At 41.2% G+C, this 19,174-nt stretch overlaps 1 protein-coding gene across 3 annotated transcripts in view; it reads left to right on the forward strand.

The window, feature by feature from the left end:
* LOC119176447 (putative ATP-dependent RNA helicase DHX35) overlaps positions 1-16,936 on the forward strand; it is a 32,876-nt gene extending 15,940 nt beyond the window's left edge. For 2 of the 3 annotated variants that reach the window (XM_037427724.2, XM_037427726.2), the window contains exons 9-19: positions 2,630-2,726; positions 2,793-2,945; positions 3,047-3,171; positions 3,254-3,308; positions 3,368-3,460; positions 3,558-3,652; positions 6,335-6,412; positions 16,087-16,216; positions 16,280-16,433; positions 16,493-16,604; positions 16,686-16,936. In XM_037427724.2, the coding sequence (XP_037283621.2) occupies positions 2,630-2,726; positions 2,793-2,945; positions 3,047-3,171; positions 3,254-3,308; positions 3,368-3,460; positions 3,558-3,652; positions 6,335-6,412; positions 16,087-16,216; positions 16,280-16,433; positions 16,493-16,604; positions 16,686-16,718 (1,125 nt within the window). In that variant the 3' untranslated portion in view covers positions 16,719-16,936. The remainder of the gene's footprint in view (positions 1-2,629; positions 2,727-2,792; positions 2,946-3,046; positions 3,172-3,253; positions 3,309-3,367; positions 3,461-3,557; positions 3,653-6,334; positions 6,413-16,086; positions 16,217-16,279; positions 16,434-16,492; positions 16,605-16,685) is intronic. The other variant, XM_075877696.1, reaches the window with a different exon arrangement.
* Positions 16,937-19,174: the final 2,238 nt, after the last annotated feature.

Raw genomic sequence — 19,174 nt, forward strand, 5'->3', positions numbered from 1 at the left:
TTAAAGCCAGTAAAGATGTAAAAAAGGCTAGAAGCGATTCGGCGTTCCTGTCGAAAGAAGAAGGTGGTAAATGAGAAGAAGGAGGAGAAGTCTGCCTTGAAAGCCGGTTTCTGGCCTGCTACTCCTCAGAGGGGTAAGGGGAAAAGGGAAAGAAAGAGGAGGGTATGATGAGGGGTAGTTGTGGTGTAGTACACGCACAAAAGTCTCTACATTAGCAGATTCTCTAAAGACGGGAATCTAAACCTGTCTTGCTTAGAAATGCGAGCAGGCCCTTTAAACTGCATTGGGTGTGATCCACACGTTCCCAAGCACCTAAAAGTTTCTCTTCCGAAAAGGATCGGCAGTCTAAGTCATCTGTGAGGCACTTAAGAGATTGTCTATCAACTGCGTATAAAGGGCACACACACAGGATGTGACTAATAGTTTCTGGCGTGTTACACAAGTTGCAGTTAGGATTTCGCTCTCGTCCAATCACGCATAAGTATCGTCGCGTGTATGCAACACCCAGCCACAGTCAATTTAGTAGCGTTTCTTTGTCTCTCCTTAGTCCTGTCCAAAAATTAAGCAGCCAGCAAAGCTTTGACCCTCGCTTTCGTGACAGCCAGCTGCGCCGTCTCGTTCGTTCACGTGTGTCCCAGAAAGACATACAGGAGTTGTTCTGTCGGAAATAGCGTTTGCTAGTTGTTTTAATGATGCAAAATTTTGGGAGTATTTGCGCTCCCCCTTTGAGACTAATCTTCGTGAGAAACTCTACCCTCGTGTGTAAGACCGCAACGCTGAAACTTGTGATTGAGACCCCCTCCCCCCTCCCAAGGTGGCTGAACAATCACAGTGCCAGATTGCCCCCTATACTCCATCACAGAAGTTCTCTTCAGCACTGTGAATGCTACAGATTTCCTTAGCCAATAGGAAGGACGATTACGTCCTCCACATGTATTAATCCCCGTCGTATCATCTGCTCAACATCTCTGGCATCATTACATCCTCCACATGTAATAATCCCCGTCGTATCATCTGCTCAATATCTCCCTGGCATCTGAATGCATGTGTAGGGCAAGTAAAGTTAATAGACGGACAAAAAACATGGCTGCACCCATGGCAGCTGCTGCCCTAAGCATCAAATTCATTAAGTCATCATTGTGTGCTGTGTGACCCGTAAGCTGCAAACGAATTCTTTGTTTCATTTATATCAATTTGCTGACGCTTCGACAGTGATGTATTAGTGACTGTATTCCTCTAATTTTAAGGACTGTATCAAATTCTTGGCCCATTAGGCGGCTTAGCAGGTGTGGCTGAACAGCTGACCTCGCAAATAAAAAAAATTGTATCTGATGCTTTGTTGTCAGCGTGAGATGGCACAAAGGGATGGCTCATTTCACCATTCTTTCATTTCTGCCAGCGCTGTGGGTGAATATCAACTGCAAGTTCGGATAGCAGCGTGTAGTCGTGTATGCTTGAGCGCTGCTATGATTATTTGTAACCACGTTTACTAGTGGTTGACACTGTAATTAAATATATAAGACAGCAATGCAAAGAAAAAAAGAAAAATAAGCACATCACACATCGCTTCAACACAACACGTGCCAAACAAGCCTATTGTAAGGTAATCAATTCTGGAACTATGTCTTGGTGCGCAGGCTTGGGGCTTCCTTCCTACACCCCATAGGCTTGGCTTTGCTGAATGGTAGTGGTGAGACAAACTATAGTTTTTATAGTACGAAATTCTGCATATCCAGCACCTAAGCCATAGATAGGTCGGACTGTTAATTAAATGACTTGAGACATCACATAGATGCTCCATTTATTTGTGGTTACTTTCAGCAGCAGTGATCATTAATGAATGCCAGTGAAACCAGCACACTTTCTCGACTTCTTTGTTTGAATAAGTTGGATCTAAAGTGGTCATCCGACCCCTTGAGAAGCATTTGCTTATGTCTTTCCAAAGCTGTGGGATTCCCCTTCACGCTTACAGGTCTTTGATCTGCTCTGTTCTTAAATCTGTAGCATTTTAATCGGTGAAGAATGTCTGTGAAGGGATCATACAGAAGGGCTTTGAAGCTATTGCATTGTAAGAAAGGTCTACACGGTGATTCTATGAACATTTAAGGCTATTTTGGGGGAGTGTGTCGCTTTTTGCCCCGCCGCTGTGGTCTAGTGGCTAAGGTACTCGGCTACTGACCCGCAGGTCGCGGGTTCGAATCCCGGCTGCGGCGGCTGCATTTCCGATGGAGGCGGAAATGTTGTAGGCCCGTGTGCTCAGATTTGGGTGCACGTTAAAGAACCCCAGGTGGTCAAAATTTCCGGAGCCCTCCACTACGGCGTCTCTCATAATCATATGGTGGTTTTGGGACGTTAAACCCCACATATCAATCATATCAATCATATCAATCAATTATTTTGGGGCTTGTGGTATCAATGATCTCCTGAAAGTAAGTTTTAGGCCTTGGTACTTGAATGCAGCTTGCATATTCTCAAATATAAAAAATTTTGCATGTCTAGATCATTATGTGGCCTTGAAAATTAACAGAGCAAAGGCCCCTTTTATGTACTCTACTGAAGTTTTTTTGATGAGCGAGTTAGCTTTGGAATACACTTCCCACTTATGAAATATGTTTGCACTTTTCAACAGATGAAAGCGTTTCAACCTTTCAGTCCAAAAGTCCGAAAAGTTGTTGTGGCAACAAACATTGCTGAAGCATCTGTTACCATCAATGGTATTGTTTATGGTATGTTGTATACAATTTAAGTTGTAATTTCACTCTGTAGCTTAAGCATTTATCATGCTTTGACAGTGGTAGACTGTGGCTTTGTGAAGCTCAACTTCTTCAACCCAAAGACAAGCACAGATGCTCTGGTTGTTGTGCCTGAATCTCAATCCTCAGCCACTCAAAGGGCTGGTAGAGCAGGCAGAGTGTCCTCAGGGAAGGTCTACAGACTATTCCGAGGTTAGTTTCCTTCGACTTTAATTAGGGCATGATGTAATCTTTTCAAGATCTTTCTTTCACAGACTTATTTTTATCACATTTAAAAAAAAAAACATTTCTAGAGGACGACTTTAAACAGCTTCCGGTCTTCACAACCCCAGAGATACAGCGCAGCAATTTGTCAACATTCATACTTCAGTTGAAGTCAATGGGAGTAGACAACATTGCACATTTCAGTTTTCCATCGGTGAGCAGTACATTTGGCTCTTGTTTGCAGGAATGTGGTAGATCAAAGTGTAAATGAGCATTGCATGTTTCTCATTTTTCAGCCACCCCCTTCCAAAATTGTTATTAATGCACTGGAATTGAACTATGCCTTGGGCGGTAAGCAGAGTGTCATTTTTATGATCAGGTGGTAACAAAGAATTTTTTTCTTTTATTAGCACTTGACAATAACGGAAGCCTCACCGAATTGGGAATGAAGATGGTCATGTTTCCAGTACCAGCCATGCAAGCAAAAATGTTGCTGGTGTCTGGTATGTAGCTGCCACAGAAGTAATGCTGAACTGTGAGCAATGTCATATTCACAGTTTACAAACATGCCTACTCTCCCACCACTTTCTTTTTTTTCAGGTGAATATGGTTGCTCAGAGGAGGCACTAACAATAGTTTCAATGCTGCAAATAGAATCCATTTTTTTGTTTCCATCACACAGAAAAGTAGAAGCGGTAAGAGCAGACTGTACTTTCGCATCTTTGCCTTCTCCTTCCCATCCCTCAACTGATAAGATGAGCCCAGTGCTTACAGAAAAAAATATACATATGCAAGCATTCATTTGGTGTACACCATATTCAGAGGCGCTGAAGCCTTATATTTGTTGGTATTGCTCTGCGGAAAATTGAGCTCTCCACGTGTTTTGCAATATACACCTTATGCAGCTCTAAGAAAAAGGTCAATGCCGCGTGTGATTTCTGCATGTTTTTCATGAACATGTGAATACTATGAAAGGTGTATTAAAGGGTTACTGACACCTTTTTTGAAGATGAGTTTACTCAGCCATACAAATCTCCCGTATACAGAGACAGCTCTGAGCAAGTGTTACACTCAGCAAATGCTAATATTTTATTTTGGTATTAAATATTTTCTTGTGGCACATCTATCGACATCGACACAACTTGACGTCAGGCTTCAGTACTAATCCTGGTGACTTCACGTAGCAGTCTGGCTAGTTGTGATGACATCAAGCACCAAAACACAAGAAAATGGCAGCTTGCGCATTATCTTTTCGATCGTCTGCTCACGCCGTGCTGTCATGCAATCAGCGTACCTATGAAGCGAGTAGTGGAGTTTGGAATAGTGTACGTGCACACAAATACAAGATATATGCTTATTAGAGGGTACAGGTATTGTTTGAAGACGTGACACGCTGACGAGGATATGCGACAAAAACTTGCGTGCACATACTTCGGCCTGGTGGCGCTGCTCGTAGCACGTCAAAAGGTCAGGGTACAGTAAGAACCGAAACTAGCTTTTAAGGGGAGATGTGCTTCGAAAACGAAGTTTTGTGAATCTGTTGGCTAGGGCGATGAAATATTTTGCCGTATGTGTAGGCTGTAATGCTGATTTCAAATATGTAATTAGTTTTGTAGCATTTTGCACAGTTTTTGTTTTGTGCCATGATAACATGACAATGTGTAAAATGTAGTTCATTTTGCACAAACTTTTTATTCCATTAGTGTATGTTTCTGGGCCATCAATGACTCATATTGCTCGTCATTAACTCTAAAATGAAAATAACTATGAAGAAAGTCTGTACAAGACATTTTAGGGAACAAGAAAAATTGTAATATGAGAATTCTTAAACTCTCAGCCCATACTATATGCTTGCTTTAGCTGTGCAATAATTACACAGGCTATATAAAATTTTGAAAGAGATACTTGCACCCGCCACATGTTAAGGAATATCAGGGCAAAATTTCAGCTTGATCTTGCTATTAGAAGTACCAAAAACATTATGTCTAATCTCAAGAACTTGTCCTCCAAAAATGAATCTTGATATACACACATATTAAAGTATAAGTGAAAGCTCATCTATGTGGCAAAGATACGTTTTTAAACTTATTTCTTTCATCATGAGAGCTTGCAAGCATTGTTATTTTGAGCATGTGGCTTTAGTGAACTCCTCATGCAAAATGCAATGGCAAGCAGCCAGGTGACAATTTATAGGGGACTCTAGACCATGAGCTCTTTTTAGTTCTTTGTAGCCACCATGTGCTCTTTAAAAGCAATATTAACCTACTTTGAGTTTAAGTATAATATTCAGTTTTTTCACATTGAAAGTGGAGAAAACAAACTTGTGAAAGCAAATAAAAACTAAAAATATGTAACTTTGAAAAAAAAAGAACATACATTTTGCGATTCCCATCTCCCCTTAAAAGCATGCTGTAAATAATTTTTTGGGAAGCACTCACGCTTGCCGGTACATTTTCCACTCACTCGAGGGCTTGGCCTATCATTTGATGCAAAAAAAAAAAAACAATAAGTGAAAAATTTCGTGTCGGCACCCTTTAAGTATACCTGTACTCTGGAAAAGAGTTTAGGAAGTAATTTTGTGTCCAGCGAGCAATGGCAACTATTTATACAAGCACTGCAGATGTTTTGGTTGTCTTCATAGCTTGCAAACGAGAGTTGAGCATTTCAGGCATAAAGTGAAGGTTAGGAAATGCTCCATTCAGCTTCGTTTCCTCGGTGAATACTTGACCAAAGTGATGTTATCTTTTCACAAATTATTGCTGGGACTGCTGGACCAAACTTATGTTTTTCTATATCAATTAGGCGCAAAAAGATCTCATTCCCTGAGGAGTTTTGGAAAGTGAGAAACTAGCTATTGCCTTGGGCTTTTCTCAGAGCACGTTTCGTATGCTACACAAGCTGTGTTTGAGTGTGGTGCATAAGCTTACAAATTGTGTTTTTGGCCTGTTAGCTGTGATTGTCAGCATCAGTGTGCCTGCGAGTAACACAAGTATTCTTGTGCTATCATGGTGCGGGTCTTTGTTGTCATCCTTAAAAGGCCACGGAAAGATGTAGAAGTGTGTGTGCTTTATTCAAACTTTTACAAATATTTTGTAAATCACATTCTCATGTGTCAGCAGTGCTTGTTGTTAGTAACTCATTGCTTACACTCATGTATCGCAAACAAGTTAATTTAGAGAAGTGAAGGAAGGGGGCCCACCAAGATTGCTGCATTTCTGGCGTCAAAAAACTTGCAGTCAAGACCTCTCCCCCACCCTCGTGATTTCATGTGACAAGTAAAAGCACTCTTCTCTTTGCTGTGGCTGCTAGGTTAAAGCCGAATTTCCCAACTTGTATGGGTCTTTGTGCTGACCTGCATTTTTTTCCCCATGTTTCAGAGGAAAGCAAAGTACAAATTTTCAGTGCTTGAGGGAGACCTGCTGACTCTGCTGAATGTTTATAATGCATTCCTCAAAGTAAGTACGTTTTACAGAGAAAAAATATAACAGAAAACAAAGTATAGTGGTTATCCACAAAGAATAAAAAAACATCGTATGGTTGCCAATTTACTGAACGTCCCAGTGGCTACAGCATTTTGTTACTGAGCTCACAGTCATGGATTTGACCTTGGGTGCAATAGCTGCATTATGATAAGAATGAAAAGCACAAGTGTTTGTATACGTAGATTTGGGTTCTCCTGAACAATCCCAGCCAGATTTATAGTACGGTGTGCCTCATGATTTCATCTCGGGTTTGGTATGCAGAGTCTCAGTATTTTTTTTTTAAGGAGCACTGACATCAAATTCACTCATGTAAAGATTTTTGCGTCAACGAGTAGCTATCGACCCCCTAGGAGCGATTCATGACCTAAAACGCATCCGAGGTACGTATGAATATCTGTAATATTGATTAAGATATCCTCTATCGAACGTGGTTCAAAATGGGTCGAAAGCCTGCGAAATTGTAGTGCTCTCAGCGATACCTCACAGCCACGTCGAGGCCGCTGCACAGCTGCTGCTGCTTTCACAAAACATGGTGACGTCACGCACATTGGCATTTCGTCTGCTAGGAGTGCACGTGCAGTCAGTCCAGCTGTGTCTCTGATGATGTACACTAAAGCCCCTCACGCGTTTTCCACAGGCTAGGTTAAGTAGCGCCAACTCGTTCTTCGCCTCTCCCCTTAGCCCTGGCCTCGAGAAGGGTCCTCGTACTGCCAGTGAAACACAACTCGTTCGCCAACACAGGATTTACCCTGGAGCAGCTCAGCGCAAAGTGAAGCGAGCAAATGCGGCTGTTCTTCACAGGCATCCAGTCCCTCTTTTCATTGGTGTGTACGAAGTCGATCCACTGGCTGCGTTGAGGTTCGTGGCTTGGAAAGGCATGAAACGTACGCCGCCCAATTTCTGCTTTTTCTGCGCTTCTACACGCAGGTTCTCGCTGCGCAGTGGTTCCCCGACATTCTGGCACGTGTTGTCACCCTGAACGATCGTACTCACGCTGTGGAGCACATGTCAAATCAGTCAACGCGACACAATAAATCGCACGCACGCTTTAGCACAGCAAGGAGAGCCATTATTGAGAGCACGGCCGAGAGTCTGTTTTAAACACACTCAAATCGTCGACGTCATTGGTACTAGCGTATCGTCACTCAGGGTGGTATTTGTGGAATGTATCACTCCGAACACGTAGCACTAGTGTCAATGTCACAGGGCAGTCTATTTTTCGTTTTTTCTCCTTGGCTTTTTTACGCTGTTTAACATCGAATTAAAATAACTTCCACGCGGCGAATGCCATTCGAATTTGACCCAAAAGACCTATGCATACTAAGCGATCGAATGATGGGCACATCTCGATCTTGAAATTTGATGTCAGTGCTCCTTTAAGTCAGTATTTGCAGAACCACATTTCTAGTATGTTTGTAGGGATATACTAAAGGCAGGGATAACAGTATTTCACACTATGAATGGCAACCTGGTTGGTACTGATCGAAAGGCTTGCCCAATGGTCCCTGTTTATTTCCTTTGTTTCATGATACAAAATATTTGTGTATAATTTCATAAATTAATATGTATCTTGCACAACTAGGAAATTTTACCAAGTACTTTTGGTAATGAACTGTTCTTGTCTTCATTTTAGCAATGTGTTCAAGCTAAAAAAAGCTACAGCTACGCCTAATGTTAAAATTGTGGTCTTTGCAAGGTGTTTTTATGAAGTGTTGATTTTTATAAAGATTTGCTTTGTATACATTAGTTCTCTGCATGCACAAACACAGCAACTTAGTTTGACAGAGGTATGAGCTCGTGCAAGGCTCATAGAGGCTGAGTGGTAAAAATTCAACCATTGCAATGAAGAAATGTCAGTGTGTCCCCAGGTCACCCCTGGCATTATGAACATTGTCATGACACTTTTATTCAATTCACAGGCAAACGTCAGATCGGATCATGCTTCCCAAAATATAAACACCTAATAATTTCCACAGAGACACGCAACATGCAGTCACATGCTTTCAAATATTTAGGCCTGATACACCAAAGTTAACATGGAGCAAGCATTTTCAGTACTGATAAAATAGCATTTTCATGAGGCCTGCTGAAATGAAATCTCTGGCCATATAAAGTTTGTTCTTGGATAGTGAATGTTACAGCCACTTTCATGTAACATTTACATTTGTAATGCAAGTCGGTACATTACATAAGGCTCATGCAAAGTTGTTGGTGACTTGAATACTGAGACTGAAGAAGAAAAAAAACTTCATTTCTGTCTGTCAGAATAATGCTTAAGGCATAGTGAGAATTTTTGAAGGCAGCAAGATGAAACATCGATCTAATAACATCCAGGTGTATGTCTTCTACTTTGGAACAATTTAAAGGATCCGTAAACCACCAAACAATTTTTTGAAGCTGTGTAGTAATAGCGAAGTTAGACGCTTTTGATTATCAAAACCGTGGCGATCACTCCTTTCACTCTCTCCTGCTCTTCCCTCCGGTGCTATCTTCTCTCACGCTGCTTTGCCCTTTCGCCGAGCGCCCGTCCCATGCCCCTCCCAATCTCGCATACGTCATCGCTGACGGGCTGCTTGAAACACCATCTACTTCCGGTTGCCACGACTCCGGCTACTTTGGCCATCGACTCCGTCAGTTGCATTATATTGTAGCTGCATGCTTGTTGGTGAACTGTGGCTGCCGTAATCATGCCGGTATGGACTTTGCGTTGCGCGCACGCCTTGAAAAAGGATCCCCAACAAGATGGACCCATATGGGGACACGCCGTGCCTCGTACGTCTTGCACGCACGTGGGCAACACGACAAACAACAAGCAGCGAGGGCAGCTGCTTGTTGCAGACTGACCGGAAGTCGTAGGCTCTTGCTCGACCAATCACAGCATATTTGGCTCGGCGCGTGAGAGATATGGCACGGCGCGTCACGCGGAGGCCCGAAAGGCCTGGAAAAAAAAGAGGGATTGTTTTTTGGAAATCGTCGCGCCGGCAACTCGTAGCGCTGACATGTGTAGAATCGTTTATCGGGACGGCATTCTGCACACAATGTGCGCATTTACTTGAAATGTTTGAAAACATATCGTAGGTGGTTTACGGGCCCTTCAATGGCTCCTATAAGAAAAGCGCACAGATATGGCTTAAAACCTAGCAGTAAGAATGTTTATTGACTAAAATTCACATGGCACCTCAAATTTCTCTTACTAGTGTGCCCTACAAAATTCAGATGCTCCAGGTGACACTGATATGTCCTATAATCCACCACTTTAAAGACCTTGTGGTTTTTTATGCAAGGCTTTGCTGCCGTGTTTCACATACCATAGTTCAAGAAAATGCTGCATCGCAGTCATTAACAGTCCTTATGTCTTGACTTCGTAAATGTTCTGTAGCTCTATGTACTCTATAAATGTAATATCTGCGTGGAATGAGGTTCCCTAAACTGGGATGCAGCATTGGGAACGGCAATACATGAAGGCATAATAAAACTGATGCGCTTGATTTTATCAACCGTGCTCTAGGTAGAGTTGTTTAGGTAAGAGTTTAGACAGTTTAATTACTGTTTATGCATTCACGTTGGTGACTCGAAGATTGTGTGACCAAGTTGGCTGCAAATGTTCTAGCACCCTCATGCACTCACTGCTTTCTCAGTGGACTTGTTCAATATAGAAGTTGTGTAACTACAACATCAGTGAGCAACTGACTCAAAACAGTGACCACTGACCACTTTCTGCAAAGGTCCCCTTGTGACTTGAGTGTGTTAGAACACTTGCAACATCCGAGAGTTGTCTATGTGATTGATCTTTAGTAGTGGTGATGTCAAGATATTGCGCAAAGAAAGTACTGATAAACTGCAAGGGAGATCATGCTCTCAGAGAAATTAATGTACACTCGAAATCCAGCTGTATAAAAGTATGGATTTCTCTGTATTTTTAAAGACATGCAGCACCTTTCTGAATTTGACAGAGTAGTGTGTGCCTCCTGCACTATGTTTTTCTGTGGGTTTTGTGCAGAGCCAGTTAAACTGTAGTTTTTCTGGTTCTCATTCCTTTGCAAGTGCAGGCTTTGGTAGCATACATGGCACAGGATTAGATTATTAGCGGTGTCCCACAAATGTGGTTTTGTAATGCGAAAATGCAGAGTCAGGCTTTAGCACAGCGACATATTGAATCAGAAAGAATAACAATATCCTGCTTCGGTTACAGGATGCACGAGTGATTGACAAATGCGCAGTCCTGGATAACTTTAAGGACTGGACAGTAACCATTTGCAATATGCTTAACTGCTTTCAATTTATCGGCTGTCTCGCAAGTCACATCTGTGATGAAAAAACAATACATTTACATCTTCACTCACGACTTCAATGCATTGTAATAGGATACTATGCTAAAGACTGTGTGGACACTTATCCTGTGAGTGCATGGCATTTTACAAGCCAAGTTTGTCCACAGTTGCATATTTGTAATTTCAAAAGGGCCACTGAATGTGCACAATGCACTGCACCAGTACACAATTAAGAGCTGCAGTGTTTGCGAAATTGTGCTAGTGGCAGATTTACATTAGGGGTGTGCAAAAAGTGAAATTTCACCTAAAAATCAAATCGAATAGTGCCAAATAAATGCCAAAAATATCAGATATTGAATTGCATACAATCATATTAAAAATTGCAAGAAATCGCAAAGACGTGATATCTGCTCGTGTGCTAGAGCTCATAATGTGGAGAGTGCATAGGTCAGCAAAACTTGTAGAGCTCGCTCAGACTCACTCATGAAATAAATTTCGGGCTTTGCACTCACTCGGACTGATGAAAATTTTTCTGAGCCGGGCTTACACTCACGAAAATTTTCCTCAACCGAACTCAAACTCACCAAAATATTAATCACCTGGACTCACTGAGACTCACAGCTCGATCCGAGTCTGAGTGAGTCAACTCATGAGTCCGTTAGCCTTGAATTAGCTTCTTCAAACCATGGTGTCAATACTCTTTGACATCAATATCTCACGTAATCGGTGCTCGTATTGGCGCTGTTTGACATAGTAGTTTCAAAAAAGAGTTCCGAGTGCGAACCAGTAAGGTGATTTTTCTTGGAAGGGATGACGGCATAACATTTTTTTATTGATACGTTTCCCGGGAGAGGTCAAGGCAACCCAGGATGCAATTCACTCCTCTCATCAATTTAAATATTGAAATGGTGTATCAATGACATTGCTTTAGAATACCTGTGAGTTGAAGTGAGTACAAACATGAAACCACGTAAAGCTGATAATGGTGCTGACGATTACTAGATAGGGCCTTAGGTCGGCAAAAGTGGAGCTCACTCAGACTCACCGAACATGTTGCACTTATTTATTTATTTTATTTATTTAAAAATACCTTACAGGCTCTATTACGGAGCATAGAGTAAGGGGGGTACATAGGAAAGAATGCTAGTGGGTGATACTTCTGTCACAATACAAAGCAACTACAGAGCAACTAATAACTAATAAAAATGCAAAGCAGGTAATAACATTAGAACTAATAGCAGTGGTTGCACAAATGACAAAGAGGGGCTTCTAGCAACAACAAGAATTTCCCAGCCGCAAAAAAGCACAAAGAACAAAAACAGAATTCAAGGAGGTCATACAATGCTGTTGAGATAAATGTATCATTAATTGCTCGCGAAAATTTTCATGATTAGTTAAATTGACAATGACGTCGGGTAGGTCATTCCAGAGTGCTATGGCACGAGGCAAAGCCGATGTATTGAATGATTTTGTTTTTCCAAAGATGCGTGTGATGCTTCGCTGATTGTGAAGTCGTTTAGACATGCGCAATGGTGCCGTTAGTGGGAAGGGTGGTGGCCTGGACGCGTGAATATATTTATGAAGCAAAGACAGGAGGGCAACTGTGCGCCGTATGTCTAGATGCTGTAATGAAAGGTCATGTTTTATTTGTGTGACGCTCGAGGGGCGACTGTAAATACGTGAAATGAACCGTGCCTCCCTGTTTTGCACAGCTTCTAGCTGGTAAATGAGATAGGCTTGGAAGGGGGACCATATGGGTGATGCAAATTCCAGCTGTGGGCGAACAAAGGTTAAGTAAGCTTGTTTGCAGACGTTATTTGGCGCATTTCGTAGGTTTCGACTTAAGTATCCCAGTGTTCTTGATGCGTTTGCAAATATGTAGGTTACATGTGCCGCCCAAGTAAGATTAGAAGTGAAATGAACGCCGAGGTACTTATACGAAGACGACCGTGACACGTTGGAATTATTTATGGAGTAATCAAATTCAACAGTTAATTTTTTTCGACTAAAGGATATTACATTACATTTTGATAAATTTAAAGTCATTTGCCATGTACCACACCAGTTGTTAATGAGATTAGGGTCTTTTTGGAAAGCCAGGTGGTCATCGGTACTAGTTATAGAACGGTATAGAATGCAATCGTCAGCAAAAAGCCGTATTGACGAAGAAATATTAGTTGGAATATCATTAATATAAATTAGAAAAAGTAGTGGCCCCAAGACGCTACCCTGAGGCACTCCGGAGGTGACATCGGAAATTGGAGAGGAAGAGGTATTAACCAGAGTGAACTGCTTTCGAAAAGACAAAAAGTTACGGATCCATGATAAGGTTAGCGAATCTAAACGAAGTTTTGTTAATTTTGAAATCAGACGGGAATGAGGTACGCGGTCGAATGCTTTAGAAAAATCTAGGAAAATGCAGTCAGTTTGTAAATTATTATCCATATTGAAGTGAAGATCAGTGGTAAATTCCAGTAATTGGGTGTCGCAAGAAAAACCTCGCCTAAATCCATGCTGATTCTCAAAAAAGAAGTTATTGGTTTCCAAGTGACAATAAATGTGCAAAGAAATGATATGCTCAAGCATCTTGCAGCAAATGCATGTTAGTGATATGGGGCGATAATTTTCTGGTGAGTATCTATTGCCACTTTTAAATGAGGGAACTACTTTACCTATTTTCCAATCAGCCGGCAGTTGTCCTGTTGATAAAGATTGCGTGAAGATGTGGTACCGGATTTTACTTGAGCATAATGACGTGTTTTTGAGCACCTTAGAATTAATGTTGTCAATGCCTGAAGAAGTTGATAATTTAAGTTTTTTAACAAGATTCGCAATCCCTTCAGTGCTGACGGCAATAGGTTCCATGAATGTATAATCAAACTTGGGAACTTCTGGTACTCTGGAATGATCTTCACACGTGAACACAGATGAAAAAAATGAGTTCAACACTGAAGCGCTGTCTACATCTGATAGAGGCATATGGTTAGCATCTTGTATACTGACAGATGTGGTAGCATTGTGAGGGGAAATTACTTGCCAGAATTTTTTCGGATTAGTATTTAACATGGAAGGCAAATCGTGTGTAAAATATTTAGATTTCGCTTTGCTTACAAGAGAGCAGTACTCTTTCAAAGAACCCTTGTACTTTTCCCAATCTGAAGGGCTCGAAGTGCGTTTTGCAATGTTGTAGAGCCGCTTCTTCCTTGATCTACGAGACTTAAGCGTTTTGTTAAACCAGGGATTTTTATTGTTGTTAGAGATAGAAATTAGGGGAATATATTTATCAACCAAAGTAATGATTTTGTTTTTGAAGAGAATCCAGTTTTCGTTGACTGATCGGTACGGGAAAGATGGAAGAAAAACCTGATCGTAAAAAGCTTCCAATTCATCATTTATACCTTCGTAATTACCTTTGTTATAGTCCCAAATTTTTTTAATAGTGCTATGTAATAAGTGGGTTGGGAGGCTAAGTGTTATTTGAAGTAGCTTATCGTCACTGAAACCATCTACGTGCAGAATAGAACTAACAGTCTCATGAGCGTTAGTTAAAATTAAGTCTAAAATGTTTGTACCACGAGTCGGTTCCTTGACAACCTGAAACATGTTATAATCTAGGGTTAGACTTACAAATTTCATTGCTTCGTGGCAGGTAGAAGTTAGGAGAGACCAATCAATCTGGGGAAAATTGAAGTCGCCGAGTAAGTGTATTATAAGGAGAGCATTGCCGAATTGCAGAATCAACGCTTTTGCGCAGCTCTTCTACAAACGAGTTATCCGAGTCGGGAGGGCGATAGCAGACACCTATCAATATTCTTGTTGCTGATGTGATGCATGCAGTCCATACAATTTCAATAGTGGAGTCTATATTGACGCAAAAAAGATGACAGTGTTTTTTTAATAGCTAGTAGAACGCCACCGCCTTTTTTTTTATCGCGGTCATGCCTAAATATGTTGTAGGCGCTGTTATCGGGGAGAAGCTCGTGATCGGGTATATCAGAATGAAGCCAAGTCTCTGTTATTGCTAAAATGTCAGGGTTACTATCTTCTAAGAACGAGCAAAGCTGATCGCGTTTGGGTATAAGGCTGCGTATGTTAGTAAAACATAACTGCATGAATGGTGACTTGTTATAGTAATCTGAACACTTAGGTTCCGTTGCGTGTGCATGCTTTCTTTGCTATGTTTTGTGAAGTACAACGGAATCTGTTGCGTGATCATACATGTAGCTCTCGTTAGCAATGCGCAGTTTGTCCACTGACAACTTTATTGGCTTCTTGGACTTTGGACTCACTAGTGCTCGCCCACATTTTTGCGAGCCAAATTCGCTCGGATTCACACTTGTGAAACTTTTCTCAAATTGGACTCACGGCTCGATCTGAGTAAGTCGACTCATGAGCGAGTTAGCCGATCTATGGGAGAGTGACTGCTACTGAAAGACTACAAATTTTCATGCAGAGACGCAAGCTGTTTCTTATGACACAACTTCAGGCTCCCTCACTGGGATGATACGGTGTTTCCTGCAGCCAAAAACTTGCGCTCGCTGGGCACCTCAGTGTCAGTGATAAAGAGGTATCGCCTGAATAAAGTGCAGCGTCATGCTCTATCAAGTATTTCATAGGATCATTCTTCCTTAGAAACAGGGACTCATTAAAGTATTTTTTGACTGTAACATCCTGATGCTCATTTCTCACGCCAATAGTTAAACAGTCTCCAAGACTGTTCCCTGGCCTTTGCTAGAGCCATGACTTGTCGATGACTTCGAGCGTAGCTTTTGATTTTGAAACTGCTTTGACACAAGAGGCACTGTAAACGGTAGCAACTTCAGCCACCTCATCCTAATCAAGTGGCAACATTGATTTCTGTCATCTTATAGATATTCATCCAGTTAAATTATTTGATGCTTCAAATACTAGCTCTTCAAATCAAATCAGAATATTCGTGCACCCCTAATATATATTCTTTCTTAATGAACGATTTACTATTGCTCATTGCTATTTTGCATGTTTATGCATAAATTGCTGGCTTTGTTGTATAATGCAGCCACTACAACAGTCTGGCAAGAGTCTAAATTTATATCACCAGCTGTTATACGTTATACAAGTGCTAGTTTATAAAAAACTGCAATAAACAGCAAGCATTCATTGATAAGATAGTCGCTTTTGTCGAGGTAAATTTCTGCACAGGAACAGTACATCTTGTGGCACTATGCTGAATTGTATGCTAATATTATTCAGTTGATCTCATCACTCTGCCCTTTTGCCAATTGCAAAAACTATTTCAAAAAAGCATCACTTCAAACTACTGGTTTAAATCACTTCTAGGTTTATCGTTTATACTGAAGGTACTTGAAAGTCTGTATGTGTGTGGATTTATTCCAGAAAAATAAAGACAAACAGTGGTGCAACCAAATGTTCCTGAACTATAATGGTCTTACAAGAGCTACTGAAATCAGGAATCAGTTGCGGAAGTTGCTGCAGAAACATAAAGTGCCCCTCGTCTCTTGTGAAGGTGCGTTATACACACATTAGCATGGCTTTACCTTTGATTTGCTTTTAACATTTCTAATTGCAGGAGATACCGACTTGGTGTGCAGGTGTATTGTAGCAGGGCATTTTGCCAATGCTGCGTACTTACATTATTCTGGAGAATATCGCACTGTATGTGGAGATCATCCATTGGCCATACACCCCACATCTGTACTGTACACACAGAAACAGCCAAAATGGTAAGGACTCTCACAAGTTGTTTTTTGGTGCTTGTTTTTCAGTGATTTTGGTTTCGCAGGGTTGTGTTTGGAGAGCTCACCCACACCAGCAGGGAGTTCATGAGGAACGTCACTGTTGTTGAGTCATCGTGGCTGTATGAGCTCGCACCAGGGTTCTATCAGTACGGCACAGTAAGCAGAATTTCATAAAACTTAAACACTTTTTTTATTCACAAATGTACACTATTCACACCATTTCCCATTGTGTTGCAGGACACAGATGCTAGAAGAGGAAGCATATTATGAAGTACACAAACTTTCACTGTATTTGTTCAGGTCCAAGAGGTGTGCTAATACCAAAACATAAAACACTATCATGCATAATGCATTATCGATGTGTTCATACAGGAACATCTTGCCAAACACCAAAGCCAATAGGATCACCAGATTTTGAAATTACAAGAGGAAGTTTGGCCGAATCTGAATGCCAGCCACTGAAATAAAGTTTTAGACGCTGCTGAAAACATGTAATCTGATACATGAATGCTATAATACTTGTTACTCGGTATTGGGAAATTAAGTGCTTGGAAGTTATCTGAACCGGGCTGCCTGAATACATTGCCATTTAATATTTATAGCAAGGTGATAATAATAATTTATTGTGTTTAACATCCTAAAACCACTATACGATTAAAAGAGATGCCCTAGTGGAGAGCTCCGGAAATTTCGACCACCTGGGGTTCTTAACGTGCACCCAAATTCTTTGACGTGCACCCATATTTGAGTAGACGGGCCTACAGCATTTTTGCCTCCATCGAAAATGCAGCAGCCGCAGGTGGGATTCGATCCTGCGACCTGATGGTCAGCAGCCGAGTACCTTAGCCACTAGACCACCCCGGCGGGTCGAGTAACAATAACTCGATGACAGAGTCACTGTTTTGTGCCCAGTTGAAAGAATTGGCATAAATTAGGCAAAAAGAAAGATAACAAACTTTATTAAAGTGTCCCTGCTTGGGTCAAAGGTGGTGCGAGGGCCGGGAGACGAGCCCCTCCGTAACCCCCTTCCTCAAAAAAGTTGTTTTTCTTTGTTGTGCCCAAGGAAGCAGATGTGTTTCAACAGTGGCAGCGCAACATTCTGAGAGCAGACTAGACGCCTGAGCTCAATTCCCAAATATTTTAGCACCGCATCGTGAAAACAATCCCGTCACGACACTTATGCTTCAATTCAAGCAAGAAAAAAAATAGTGACTTGCCGCTCGAGTAACGGCACAGGATAATGAAGTCCACGATCGAATTGACTACAAATACTTAAAAATTTAGCATTCCACATCACCTTGCATGAGCAGTTTCAAGCCTTTCTTATTCATTTTTTCAGAACTTCTATTTTCGCTATTGCCCCATACGCGAACAGTCATGATCATTTTGCTAATATATATTTTTTTGTTAAACTGAATATGCAGGTGTCCGACGTATCTCAGTAAGCAAAATTGTGCCACAATATTTATTATGGCTCCCTGTTATACGAAGGTGCCCCTAGTGCTGGTGCATATATATTTAGTTATCTAATCACTATGCTTTTAATATTTGTCAGATCTTAATTGTTTGATTCATCGCACCGGCCAAAACTGATTTCGTGTTCCTACACTAAATCTGCTTTTCTTAATGAGTAGTGTTTATTGGGAGAGAATAAAACTTTTAAGAGATTTTTGTGAGCATAGCCCTATTGTTATGAATATGTGTGACTACAAAAAAAATTTACAAAAAGATAACTAGAGCTTCATAATGCTCACATGGGTCTAGAAAAATGGGGCTTACAATATAGTCTAGGAAACTCGAGGTCGTAGCACTTTTTAAAAATTTATTCTCGACACTTGACCTCATATTTTAAACAAAGTGCAATATGTTAATTCTGAAAAAAAAAATAGAAGTTCAGGTTGCAACTATGTAATTAATTAAATGTTTCATACTCGATCATATGTATAAATGTTTTATTAGCAGATGCTTCGTTTCTGATCATAGAAGGAAAACAGCCAAATGCACACCTCATCCAAATAAACATACAAACAAAAGCCTGCGATTAAAGTTGGGACTGGAATTGTTGCCTTAGCCACAAGCCACACAAGCCATGGTTATTTAAAAAGAGACGTGATATCGCAAAGCGGTTGGTAGCAAAAAAAAAAAAAAAAAGCTTCACGAAATATTTATTTCCCACTGCCAAGAAAGATACTGTATGCATGCGCAAGTCGCAGAAAAAACACAGCGGAATCTGAACGCATGTCGGTACATTTGGTCAATTTGCATCGCTGAGCAGACGACTAGCGGCGAGTGGACGTAAGTAGAGTGCCTCAAATAGTTCGCCTCCGCTGGGGCGCTGCCATCGAGGCACTCTTTCTCTATGCTCTAGACGTAAGGTAGGCGCATAGCGTTTGCTAATATACACTAGAGGGAACTCTGGCGCTAGTGTCTGTGGGAGCTGCAACGCACAGCGCTTCAGCGAGCATGGGAATGATTGGTAGTCCTACAGTGTTTCAGAAGGGGGTAGCTCAGCGAATCGCTCAGATAGATCGGATCTCGCCGGAATGGTCGTCTGCACACAAGCAGATGCTCCTCCAGACGCTCATTGTGAGTAACGTTTAATTTTTTCAGATTTTAATACGAAATAAGCCAAAAATTACAGCTGTTATGTTTGTTTATTTTGGCTTTTTCTTTTCAAAGCGAGGTGGCGTATCTTCACGTAAAAGCCGTCCAGACGTGCGTAGACT

The sequence above is a fragment of the Rhipicephalus microplus genome, chromosome X (assembly GCF_043290135.1).
Source record: "Rhipicephalus microplus isolate Deutch F79 chromosome X, USDA_Rmic, whole genome shotgun sequence".
NCBI classification, from domain to species: Eukaryota; Metazoa; Arthropoda; class Arachnida; order Ixodida; family Ixodidae; genus Rhipicephalus; species Rhipicephalus microplus.